The sequence below is a fragment of the Oratosquilla oratoria genome, chromosome 15 (genome assembly GCF_046742065.1).
Source record: "Oratosquilla oratoria isolate Oo_2021 chromosome 15, ASM4674206v1, whole genome shotgun sequence".
NCBI lineage: Eukaryota > Metazoa > Arthropoda > Malacostraca > Stomatopoda > Squillidae > Oratosquilla > Oratosquilla oratoria.
The window spans coordinates 44,938,671-44,952,499 of NC_134791.1; the positions used below are offsets into that span (position 1 = coordinate 44,938,671).

The 13,829-nt window shown below is 35.1% G+C and overlaps 1 protein-coding gene across 3 annotated transcripts in view; it reads left to right on the plus strand.

Moving 5' to 3' along the window:
- The window catches only part of LOC143033431 (tRNA (guanine-N(7)-)-methyltransferase), a 144,844-nt gene that overhangs the window by 63,906 nt on the left and 67,109 nt on the right, over positions 1 to 13,829 (plus strand). For 2 of the 3 annotated variants that reach the window (XM_076198862.1, XM_076198861.1), the window contains exon 1: positions 10,354 to 10,623. The exons of the other annotated variant lie outside the window; for it this stretch is intronic. Coding sequence is in view for 1 of the 2 variants with exons in the window: in XM_076198861.1 (XP_076054976.1) it covers positions 10,547 to 10,623 (77 nt within the window). In the remaining variant the exon portion in view is untranslated. Of the gene's footprint in view, positions 1 to 10,353; positions 10,624 to 13,829 lie in introns of those variants that run through there. 3 annotated transcript variants of the gene reach the window in all.

Genomic DNA, 13,829 nt, shown 5'->3' on the forward strand with positions numbered 1-13,829 from the left:
AACAAAGAAATAAAAAATAAGAAGACCAGCTTTTCAAAATTGGTTCTGTTTCACCATCTGCCAACTGAAATTTATGTGTTACTTGATAATTTTTTCCTGTATATATGAAGTATTTCATTAAGCTATGGTCAGCATTAGAAAACCCGAAAAACGGCGAAAATTATCTATTTTCTGCCGAACTGCCGACTAGCGTTGGTGCAACAATCATAGTTAATAATAATAATAATAATAATAAAAAAGTGGGCCTACTGTTTGTACAAAACATGCACAGCTTTGTACATACAATAGCTTATGTGCTCATCAGCCTGGCCAGTGAAACGATATAAATGAAAAAAGACATATATATATGTATATAAATATATATATATATATGTATATATGTATATATATATTTATATGTATGTATATATATATATATATACATATATATATATATATATATATATATATATATATATATATATATATATATATATATTAGTGTATCCAGGAAGAATATTTTCTTGTTGACAGACGAGATTAAATGATATTGCTGTTTCTGCATTATTTATCTTTTTGTTAAGATGGTCTACAGAGAAGACCGAAACGTTGCAACCTCATACGGACAGCTACTCAGCAAACTATCAGTCCAACACCGTAAATTAGCAAGAGAAATTGAAGTTCTTAACAAAAAGATAAATAATGCAGAAACAGCAATATATATATATATATATATATATATATATATATTGGAAACTAGTATGTTATAACACATTTGTAAAAGATCACTGTTAACCCACTATCGGAGAAATAATAACGGAAAGTACAGAGAAACTGTATATTTCGACTACTCTCTGTAGTCCTCTTCAGCAGAATGCTTACATAAGGTTAAGGTACAAGTATATATGAAGAAATGAGGGGTACATAGAAGGGAATGAGGAAAATGGGGGGGGCTCAAGTCACATGCCCTTGAAATGGTCGGGTCAAAGTAGGACAAGGGGTGATATTTTGTCCAACCGCTTTAGACATGATCTTGTTGACCGCTAACTTGGTAATACAATCTGGGGGCCACTGGCCTTTAGAGGTATTAAAGTTAGGATAATGTTTTATTAGAGAAGATTCTACAATTTTTCTTCTATAGCTACAGTGTGATTTATAAATAATTGATGCATTATCCCAATCTAATCTATGGTCTTTTTGGCTGGCATGAAGGAACACAGCGGAGTTAACTTGTCCATATTTTATGGAGTTTTTATGCTCCTTTAATCTCGTGGACAAATTCCTGCCAGTCTGGCCCCAGTAAACATCATCACAGTCTTTACACGGCAATTTATATATACCCCGGAGTTGCCGTCGAGACTAGACCTAATAATTACATCTGAACCTAGAATAGTGGACAAGATTGAATATAAAACACCAATAAATAAAAGTGACCACATATTGATTGAACTGGAACTTAATGAAGAAAAATATAGGAAAAGAAATGAACAATATAGAAAAGGAAGAATGATGTATGAAAAAACAAACTTTGATAAAATAAGAGAATTCTTTCAACAAGAAAACTGGGAAGAAATATACAAAGAAGAAACAACAGTGGAAGAGAAATGGAATATTTTGACAAAAATTTACAAAAAAGGAGTGGAAAAGTATGTCCCAAGACAAAAACAAGAAAAAGAATATGTAAAATGCTGGTACAACAAAAGTTGTAGGGAGTTAAAAGACAAAAGAGACAAAGCCTGGACCAGATGGAAAAAAGACAGAAGACCTGAAAAATGGAAAATATATACCTGTTATAGAAATGAATATGTACAAACGTGCAGAGAGGAAAAGAGAAAATATGAAAAAGATATCATAGAAAAGTGTAAAGATCAACCAAAACTATTCTACAGATTTGTAAACAATAAACTGAAAAACAAACAAGACTTGGAGAAATTAAGACAAGAGGGAGTTGAATACACTGAGGAAATGGAAATGGCGGAAATTATGAACAAACATTTTAAATCAGTGTTTACAAGGGAGAACATACAACCTGAAGAGATCGAATGGATAGAGAAAGTCCCCCCTATGGAAGAAATAGAAGTAACAAAGAATGAAATATTAACACACTTGAGTAATCTTGATGTCAGAAAATCGCATGGAATCGGATGAAATAGCAAACTGGATACTGAAAGAATGCAGGAATGAACTGGCAGACAAAATACATAGCATACTAAACAGTTCCTTGAAAGAAGGAAAAGTTCCAGAAGATTGGAAAAAAGCAAATATAGTACCTATATATAAAGGAGGAAATAAAGAAGAACCTACAAACTATAGACCAGTCTCTCTAACAAGTACAATAGCAAAAATTTGTGAAAGAATTATCAAAAGTAGATGGGTAAAATATTTAGAAAAAAAAAACCAAAGTGTTAAATCCAAGGCAATTTGGATTCAGACAAGGACGATCATGCGTCACCAATTTAATATGTTTCTATTCAAGGCTAATAGATATAATACAAGAAAGAGATGGATGGGCGGACTGTGCATTTCTAGACCTAAAGAAAGCTTTTGACAAAGTACCACATAAGAAGTTGCTTAAGAAATTAGAAACTGAAGGAGGAATACAGGGCAAACTACTAAATTGGATGGAAGACTTTTTGCAAGAAAGAAAAATGAGAGTAGTGATAAGAAACCAGCACTCAAAATGGGATGAAGTAATAAGCGGTGTTCCGCAGGGAACAGTTCTGGCCCCAATAATGTTTGCTATATATATTAATGATATGGATGAAGGAATTGAAAGCTATATGAGCTTCTTTGCAGATGATGCAAAACTACTGAAAAGAGTGAAAACTGAAGAAGATTGTGAATCACTACAGAGAGATCTAATTATTGTACAGGAATGGAGTAGGAAGTGGGAGATGGAGTTCAATACAAAAAAGTGTAGTATAATGGAATTTGGAAAAAGCAAAAACAGAATAACAGGATCATATAATTTGGGAGAAGAAGGAATAAAAAAAGTAGAAAATGAGAAGGACCTGGGAGTCATTGTTATGAATAATATGTCACCTGAGAAACATATAAATAAGATTTTTGGAGAAACTTATAATTTAATAAGAACAATCTAAGTTGCATTTACATACCTGGATGAAGAAATGGTGAAGAAAATCCTAATCACCCTGATAAGACCAAGATTGGAATATGCAGCAACGATATGGTCACCAAGTACAAAAAAATGTATAAAAAAAACTTGAAAGAATACAAAGAGCAATTACAAAATTGGCACCAACACTCTCAAAACTATCATATGAAGAGAGACTAGAACAACTTGAACTACAGACACTAGAGCGAAGAAGAGAGAGAGGAGATTTGATAGCTATTTACAGAATCATGAAAGGCATAGAAATGACTGATAGAGAGAATCTGATAAAATGGGATGACAGAAATACAAGAGGACACGGAAAGAAAATAAAAAAAGACAGCTATAGAAGAGATTTGAAAAAGAACAGCTTTCCTCACAGAGTAATAGACAGTTGGAACAAGTTAGATGAGAAAGTGGTGTGTGCAAAAACAATACATGAATTTAAAAATAGTTTCGATAAAATGAGATACGAAGACGGGACCACACGAGCATAGCTCCCCTTCCCGTAAAATACAACTAGGTAAATACACACACACACACACACACACACACTTCAACGAACGGACGGCTTAGAAGACGTTCTGAAGAAAATTGAAGTATTGTGGATCCCAACACAAAGAGAAGTGCCTATTGTATTTACAGGGGGGGGGGGAAATTGCTCGTGAGGTAGTAGGAAAGTAGGGAAAGAGGAGAAGGGGAGGGATTACTGAGGGAAATGGAAGGAAATGAGGAAGGAGTAGACTTGGCCCAGACAGACAGGCGAAAGGTAAACAAAAGGCCCCCCGACGACGATGAAATGTCTAATAAAAATGTAAAGATTAGAAGTATAGATAAGAGCAATACAGTAGAAACTGATGAGAATATTTTCCAGGGATTTAAAGAGGGTGGGGGGGACACAACCCCCCCCCCCCCCCCCGACTGACAAGACTAGAAGAGGAGGTCGATAAGATGATCGAGGACTTGGAGCGTAGGTTCGGTCATGTTAACAATATTCTACGAAGGGTTGAAAAATTGGAAGAACTAGAGAAGGCGAACAAAAACTTAACTGATGAAATAGAAAACCTGAAAAGACAGTTAAAAGAAGTAAAGGTGGAGAATGAGGAATTGAAGAGGAATGGTAAAGAAAACAGAGAGGGATGGAAGTCGATAAAAGAAAACAGTAAAGTTGCATTTACTGATATAATTAAACAGCAAATGAGAGAACAAACTGAAGACTCAGTTATTAAAGTGTGAGACAGAAGGAGAATATAGTAAGATACTTAGCTGACAAAAAGAAATGTATAATTATATTAGGAATGGAAGAGAAACATAACCCAGATAGAACCTCAAGAACCAATGAGGAAAATGAAAAAGTAAGCAGTTTACTAAAATTAGTTCAGGAAGATGAACCAGAAATTATGAAGGAAATTGAGGAAAAATTCAGGCTCGGAAAGTATAGTACAGATAAGACCAGACCAATTAAGATTAAATTCAGGTCACAAACAACGGCAGAGAATATCTTATCCAAAACAGGGAAACTAGCAACAAGTGAACAATATAAAAAGGTATGGATAAAAAGGGAAATGAATAAAGAGGAAAGAGAGGAAGAAAAGCAGAAAAGACTTGAAGCTAAGACAAAAAACGAGAACAGAACGGAGTCAGAGAAAGAGAGATTCTATTGGAGAGTAGTGAATATGAAACTAAGGCAGTTCGACATACAAGAGAAAAACAAAAGGGAAACAGAGAACACAATGGAAGTGACAGAAAACTAAGAGTGTCTTACACAAATATAGATGGATTAATAACAGGATTGAATAAGCTGAATGATTATTTGAAAGAAAAAGAACCGGACATAATGGGAATTGTAGAAACAAAATTAAAAGGCCCACTACCACCCAACAGTGTAGGACATGATGCATATAATTATTGGATTAAAAACAGAGAGAAAAAGCAAGGGGGTGGAGTTATGTTCCTGACTAAGAAGGATATAAACGTGAAGGGTGTCATATATGGAAAGAATATAGTAGAGATGATTATAATAGAAGTGGAAGACAGAGATAAGAAGAGCAGAAAATTTGTGATAAATTATGTGCCTCCGAAAACAGCCTCATGGGAGGAGAGTGAACATAAAAATATGTTAGAGGACACAAAGATAACATTAAATAAAATAATGGAAGATGGAGGAAGAATAGTTATAATGGGCGACTTTAATTGCAAAGAAATCTGCTGGGAAGAAATGACAGTAAAGGGTGGAGACGGCTCATGGGGAAACGCTCTACTTGAGATGATTACTGACCATACAATGACGCAATGGATACAGGAGAACACCAGGTATAGAAATGAAGAAGAACCATCGAGACTAGACTTAATAATTACATCTGAACCTAGAATAGTGGACAAGATTGAATATAAAACACCAATAAGTAAAAGTGACCACATATTGATTGAACTGGAACTTAATGAAGAAAAATATAGGAAAAGAAATGAGCAATATAGAAAAGGAAGAATGATGTATGAAAAAACAAACTTTGATAAAATAAGAGAATTCTTTCAACAAGAAAACTGGGAAGAAATATACAAAGAAGAAACAACAGTGGAAGAGAAATGGAATATTTTGACAAAAAATTACAAAAAAGGAGTGGAAAAGTATGTCCCAAGACAAAAACAAGAAAAAGAATATGTAAAATGCTGGTACAACAAAAGTTGTAGGGAGTTAAAAGACAAAAGAGACAAAGCCTGGACCAGATGGAAAAAAGACAGACCTGAAAAATGGAAAATATATACCTGTTATAGAAATGAATATGTACAAACGTGCAGAGAGGAAAAGAGAAAATATGAAAAAGATGTCATAGAAAAGTGTAAAGATCAACCAAAACTATTCTACATATTTGTAAACAATAAACTGAAAAACAAACAAGACTTGGAGAAATTAAGACAGGAGGGAGTTGAATACACTGAGGAAATGGAAATGGCGGAAATTATGAACAAACATTTTAAATCAGTGTTTACAAGGGAGAACATACAACCTGAAGAGATTGAATGGAAAGAGAAAGTCCCCCCTATGGAAGAAATAGAAGTAACAAAGAATGAAATATTGACACACTTGAGTAATTTTGATGTCAGAAAATCGCATGGACCAGATGATATAGCAAACTGGATTCTGAAAGAATGCAGGAATGAACTGGCAGACAAAATACATAGCATACTAAACAGTTCCTTGAAAGAAGGAAAAGTTCCAGAAGATTGGAAAAAAGCAAATATAGTATCTATATATAAAGGAGGAAATAAAGAAGAACCTACAAACTATAGACCAGTCTCTCTAACAAGTACAATAGCAAAAATTTGTGAAAGAATTATCAAAAGTAGATGGGTAAAATATTTAGAAAAAAAACAAAGTGTTAAATCCAAGGCAATTTGGATTCAGACAAGGACGATCATGCGTCACCAATTTAATATGTTTCTATTCAAGGCTAATAGATATAATACAAGAAAGAGATGGATGGGCGGACTGTGCATTTCTAGACCTAAAGAAAGCTTTTGACAAAGTACCACACAAGAAGTTGCTTAAGAAATTAGAAGCTCAAGGAGGAATACAGGGAAAACTACTAAATTGGATGGAAGACTTTTTGCAAGAAAGAAAAATGAGAGTAGTGATAAGAAACCAGCACTCAAAATGGGATGAAGTAATAAGCGGTGTTCCGCAGGGAACAGTACTGGCCCCAATAATGTTTGCTATATATATTAATGATATGGATGAAGAAATTGAAAGCTATATGAGCTTCTTTGCAGATGATGCAAAACTATTAAAAAAAAAAGTGAACACGGAAGAAGATTGTGAGTCACTACAGAGTGATCTAAATAAAGTATGGGAATGGAGTAGGAAGTGGGAGATGGAGTTCAACACTAAAAAGTGTAGTATAATGGAATTTGGAAAAAGCAAAAACAGAATAACAGGATCATATAAATTGGGAGAAGAAGGAATAAAAAAAGTAGAAAATGAGAAGGACCTGGGAGTCATTGTTATGAATAATATGCCACCTGAGAAACATATAAATAAGATTTTTGGAGAAACTTATAATTCAATAAGAACAATCTAAGTTGCATTTACATACCTGGATGAAGAAGTGGTGAAGAAAATTCTAATCACTCTGATAAAGACCAAGATTGGAATATGCAGCAACGATGTGGTCACCAAATACAAAAAAGTATAAAAAAAAAACTTGAAAGAATACAAAGAGCAATTACAAAATTGGCACCAACACTCTCAAAACTATCATATGAAGAGAGACTAGCAAAACTTGAACTACAGACACTAGAGCAAAGAAGATAGATAGGAAATTTGATAGAAATTTACAGAATCACGAAAGGCATAGAAATTATTGATTGAGAGAATCTGATAAAATGGGATGATAGAAATACAAGAGGACACGGAAAGAAAATCAAGAAAGACAGCCATAGAAGAGATGTGAAAAAGAACAGCTTTCCTCACAGAGTAATAGACAGTTGGAACAAGTTAGATGAGAAAGTGGTGTGTGCAAAAACAATACATGAATTTAAAAATAGTTTCGATAAAATGAGATATGAAGACGGGATCACACGAGCATAGCTCCCCTTCCCGTAAAATACAACTAGGTAAATACACACACACACACATAAAACCAAACAGGAAATGGTGAAACTACGCCAAGGAAATATAGAATACACAGAAGAATTAGAGATGGCCGAAGTCATGAACAACTACTTTAAATCTGTCTTCACCAGAGAGAAAATACAAAATTGGGACGAAGATAATAACAAGCAATCTCCCCACATGAGTGAGTTTACAACATCACAAAAAGAAATATCAGAACACCTATCAAAGCTGGACGTCAGAAAATCACATGGCCCGGATGGTATGCAAATTGGATTCTAAAGGAATGCAAAGAAGAACTAACGGACAAAATACACATAATGATAAATAGCTCACTCAAAGAAAGAAATATACCTAATGACTGGAAAAATGCTAACATTTTACCAATATATAAAGGAGGAAACAAGGAGGAACCCAGCAACTATAGGCCAGTATCACTAACAAGCATTATAGCCAAAGTTTGTGAGAAAATATTCAAGAATAGATGGGTAAAACATCTGGAAGATAACAACATATTAAACCCAAGACAATTTGGTTTCAGGCAAGGAAGATCATGCACCACAAACTTAATATGCTTCTACTCAAGGCTAATAGACATAGTGCAAGAAAGAAATGGATGGGCTGATTGTGCATTCCTAGACTTGCAAAAAGCCTTTGACAAAGTACCACACAGAAAATTACTAAAAAAAAAAAAAAAAAAAAAAAAATTGAACACATAGGACGAATACAAGGGAACCTACTAAAATGGATGGAGGACTTCCTGACGGGTAGAAAGATGAGAGTAGTGCTCAGAGAAAAATGTTCAGACTGGAAAGAGGTGATCAGTGGAGTACCGCAAGGATCTGTATTGGCACCAATAATGTTTGCTATTTATGTGAATGACATGGACGAGGATGTGAAATGTTACATGAACTTCTTTGCAGACGACACCAAACTGTTAAGGAAAGTAGAAACTGATAAGGACTGTGAAGCACTGCAGGAAGATCTGAACAAGGTATGGAACTGGAGTCAGAAATGGGAAGTGGACTTTAATACTAAGAAGTGTAGCTTAATGGAGTTTGGAAAAAGCAAAAACAGAATATCAGGAAAATATACAATTGGAACCAAGGGAGTAAAGAAGGTAGGACCCGAAAAAGATTTGGGGGTAATTATCACAAACGACTTGTCCTATGATAAACAGATTAACAAAATTGTCGGGGAGACTTACAACTTGCTAAGGTCAATAAAAGTGGCATTTGCATACTTGGACGAACACATGACAAAAAAAAAATATATATATTGGTTACATTGATAAGGCCTAGACTAGAGTATGCGGCGACATTGTGGTCCCCCAGTATCAAAAAGAATATAAAGAAAATAGAAAGAATCCAGAGAGCAGCAACAAAAATGGCACCTGCTCTTGCAAACCTATCATATGAGGAGAGATTGGCTAAACTGGAGTTACCAATGCTACCGGATAATAAAAATAGTATGCGCAAAAACCATTCATGAGTTTAAAAGCAAACTAGACACTGCGAGATATAAAGGCGGGATATCACGAGCATAGCTCCCCTTCCCGCAAAATACAACTAGGTAAATACAACTAGGTAAATATATATATATTATATATATATACATATATACATGTATATATATATATATATATATATATATATATATATATATATATATATATTGAAGTATGGAAGACAAATGAGTGGAAGGGTGGTGAGTTAAACACAGAGAACAGTTGGAGTTTTATTCACTGACGTTTCGTCCTTACCATGACATTCTCAAAGTACATACAGTTTCAGAAAATTAACAGCTTATGTAATCCATCCTTGCCGTGTTCCCCTCCCTCTATACTCTCATCCGTCCTCTACCCTTTTTCATGTGACTCCGACCATGTCACTTCTCCCTCCGTTCTCAATTGTCCTTTTTACCTCCTTGACAATCAGAGTACCTACCGCTCCTGCTAATTTTATAAACCCTTCCCTATGGTTGATGCTGGGGTGGGAAGTAATGTAGGCTGCCTCCACTATTTTTCTTTTCTTTTTCTCTAGACCTTTGTGGAGCACCTCTATCTTGTTCCAATCTGGAAGATGACCACATTGGTCTAAATGAACTACTAGCGAGTTGAAAGTTCTGTGAACTCTGACGTCATTTTTGTGCTCATATGTCCGTAGCTCCACTGATCTTCCCGTCTCTCCATAATATCCTAACGGACAACCACCACATGGTATATTGTAAATCGCGCCCTTCTCTACATCCTTTTCTGATTTATTTCTATTCTTGACAACTTCTAATTTTGTACCCGTGGAGAAAGCAACGCTCACACCCGCTTTTGTGAGAATATGTCCCTACTCCTCCGCGTACTTCGAGTTGGGGACGGACAAAAAACCCGCCCTGCCTTCTCAAGAATAGAAATAAATCCTTAATTAAGTTAAGGAGCTGAGATGAGAGGGAAGAAAGGACAGTGGATAGGAGTGAAATGAGTGGGGAGGGTATTGCCTTTTGACTTGGTTTCCTACATTACAAGGGTGATATATAGATAGATAGGTTTTACGTTTTCACCGTGTATACGAAAATGTGCTGACAAATGAATACATGCAGTACCAATGGTCCCTTTTTTATACTTTGACATGGAATTTATTATGGTAATTGTCGTACAAAATTTTCAAACTTTCGCTCAAGATTTGTTTACACACGTTACTCGAGTGGTAGCACTCATAAGTTGTGGATTAGTTAACATTAATTGACAGAATTTATGTATTGTGGATAAACCGTAGGATATTTTAATACTCTAGTGTTATATCTTGACTGCAAAGAAAGAGAAAAGGAAAATATAATCTAAATCAGGAAAAATGGCGAAATTACCACAGAAGAAATTCTATCGTCAACGAGCGCATTCAAATCCTATGGCAGATCATTGTTTTGAATAGTGAGTTCTTTCAACATTATTTTGCAAACTGAGTATTTGCAACGGAAACCATATAGAGAAGGCCCCATTTATGTCAGTGTTACTTCGTATTGATGAGTTCATGTAACATTCAAACACACCTCGCAAAATATTTCCATTGTGCTGCAAGATTTTAGAATAATATTCAAGTATATATATATATATATATATATATATATATATATATATATATATATATATATATATATATATATATATATATATATATATATATATGTATATATTCATAATTATACCTCAATAGAAGACTCCGAGAACCTTACAGTCTCAGGTTGTGTCACTATGACTGTCACTATCAACTATATCTATGAATTCACAAGTTTTGGTAACTGAAGATGATAGTATTGCTAGTGTTTCTTGCCCTTCATTGGTCCTTGATAAAATCTGTAAGCCAGTTCAGCAGCACACTGTTATAGTGGGTATTTTTTAAGAAGTGCACACCTATGTTGGTATGTGATAACGGTCTCACTTATTGCCGAACAAACCGATAAAAGCCGAACAAACCAACAAAACCCAAACAAGGACGGTTTGGACAATTTATGGATGCTCATATCACAACATTTATCACCAGGAACACATGGGACAAATATCAACTTGTGCCGTTGTGTGCATATATAAATTGACCGACGGTTTTTCCTCAAATGCACACTTCTATATATATAAGGTTGCATTATTTGAACTATTTTCTTTAAAATGTGTGATTTCCATGTGATATGATCAAAGAGAAGTTACGTTTTTATCCAGCCCGTCCTCAATGATTATTGGTGGTATAGATCAAACTTCACTCTTTAAGTTTCTTACTATTGTGTTATTAGTGTAATAGATTGCATATAATTGAATTATTTCAACTCTTTTCTTTAAAATGTGTGATTTTCATATATTTTGACCAAAGAGAAGTTATGTTTTTAGCTTCAGCAAAGTTACCGACTGGTGGTTACAAATTTACCGCTAGCCTGTCATCTATGTTCTGCGAGTGCAGATCATCACTGAGCGACAGGGTTGCCAGATTGGCGTTTTTAATGCCAAATTGTGCATTTTTGGCATGTTTTTACTGTGTTTGGCAGGAACATTTGTAGGGTGTCATTTTTGGGGGGTGTTTTTAAATAATTGATCGTGATTAGAGATCATTCTTTTACTTGTATCAAGAATTAAATGATGATGTATATGGCTGGACGAATAGTAGCTGTGGTCGGTAATTTAGCAGAGGATAAAAACGTAACTTCTCTTTGATCATATTACATGGAAATCACACATTTTAAAGAAAATAGTTCAAATAATGCAACCATATATATATAGTAGTGTGCATATGAGGAAAAACCGTCCTTGTTTGGGTTTTGTTGGTTTGTTCGGCTTTTATCGGTTTTGTTCGGTTTGTTCGGCAATTAGTGAGACCCTGTGATAAAGCAATAAAAAATTGAATATTGGTTTTATAAATTTGGACATCAGTTAAAAAAAAAATGGAATTTGTGAAGTTTCATCTCACCTGTGCACACAGTAATTTGGGTATTCTTTTTAGAAATGCACACCTATGCAATATATCTATAAAATTAAATATTAATTTTATAAATTATAATGCATCAATGTAATAAAAAAAATTCTTGGTGGAAATCAATATGAGAAAACGTTGCTAAACCTATACAGAAATGAACGAAGTTGCATTGACTCCTTTAGAGACCATCTTCGTTTTGATAGGTTCAGTGGTTGGAGACTACAACGACGACCATGATGACCTCTAGAATTATAGGTGCTGCATTACTAAATGTAGGTTAGGTTAGAATAGATGAATTTATCATACTTTAATTTCTTAGGGGTCCTCCTCTACCAAAACAAAGATGGCATCTCAAGGAACTGAAGTGGCAATGTTTGTTTGTTTATAGCTTTTAGCAACCTTTTCTATTATTAATATCCACCAAGAATAATGTATATTACATTGGTGCATTATAATTCATAAAAATATGATTTAATTTTCTATTGCTATATCGCATAAGTGTGCACTTCTAAAAATTTACCGCAATTTGTATATATTCTGCATCTATGTTATGACAATTTCAATAACTTTTCTTAGAAACGTTTCTTGTGGAAATTAATATTTAGGGATGGTGAAAAAACAATTCCCACAACCTTCCCGCTAACCAGCACCGAAGCACTATTTTTGTTGAGAGCATCACCCACCATTTCTTTGTGAAACATTTTTTCTCCCTATTCTAACCTAACTTAGCCTAACCTGATGTACCTAACCTAACCAAAAAATGTGTGCAGGGATAGATGTACATCTTGCACACCGGACAGCCATGACACTATTTTGGTGGTGGGTAGTGGGAAGGTTGTAGGAATTATTTTTTCATCATCTAATATTAATTTGTGGAAAAAATGTTACAAAGGAAAGTTGGAGTAGTTGTCAGAGTATAGATACAAAAAATAATCAAATTGCTGTGTGAGCAGATGAGACAAAGTGGCAGGTAGCAGGAAGGTTATAGGAGTTATTTTTTCACCATTCTTTAATATTAATATCAGCAAGAAATGTTACAAAGATAAGTTGTTAGACTTGTTGAAATATAGGTACATGTACATACATATACCAAGGCTTTTTCCCCCTTACAAGGGAGGTAGCCAAAAACAAAGGCACAAAAACCATTCCCACCCATTCCATCCCCAATACACTCCACTCCCCTCCACCCTCGACCCTCCCTCTTATCTTGGCACCTCCTGGATGACAAGTCATCCCTGCATCTTGTCCACTGCCCTGGGTCAGAAACAGTGTCACAAGACACAGCACATCCACAGCAAGGCCGCTTTCATTAAATCAGTGACCCCTCCCTCTCCGTCCCCCCATGCATAAAGGGAGAAGATGGGGAGAAATCCCTTCGTGCTGCATCAAATTTTTCTCACACATACTACCTCACCCCCTATTCCCCATCCATTCCACCTCATGCATCACAACATCATCCATATACAACCATTTACCATTCACCCCTATCTTCTGTCCTTTCCCGTCCTTCCTCAACAGACATTCCCCTCTTCCCCAATGCCCCTTTTATCCCATCTATCTATCTCATCCTAGGTTGCCCCCTCATGTTCCCTCCCTCATGTGCAACCTCTACCTGTCCTAAATCCACACTGTTCCTCACCAATTACTCCCTCTGTTCCTCTCCTAATCCTCTCAATGA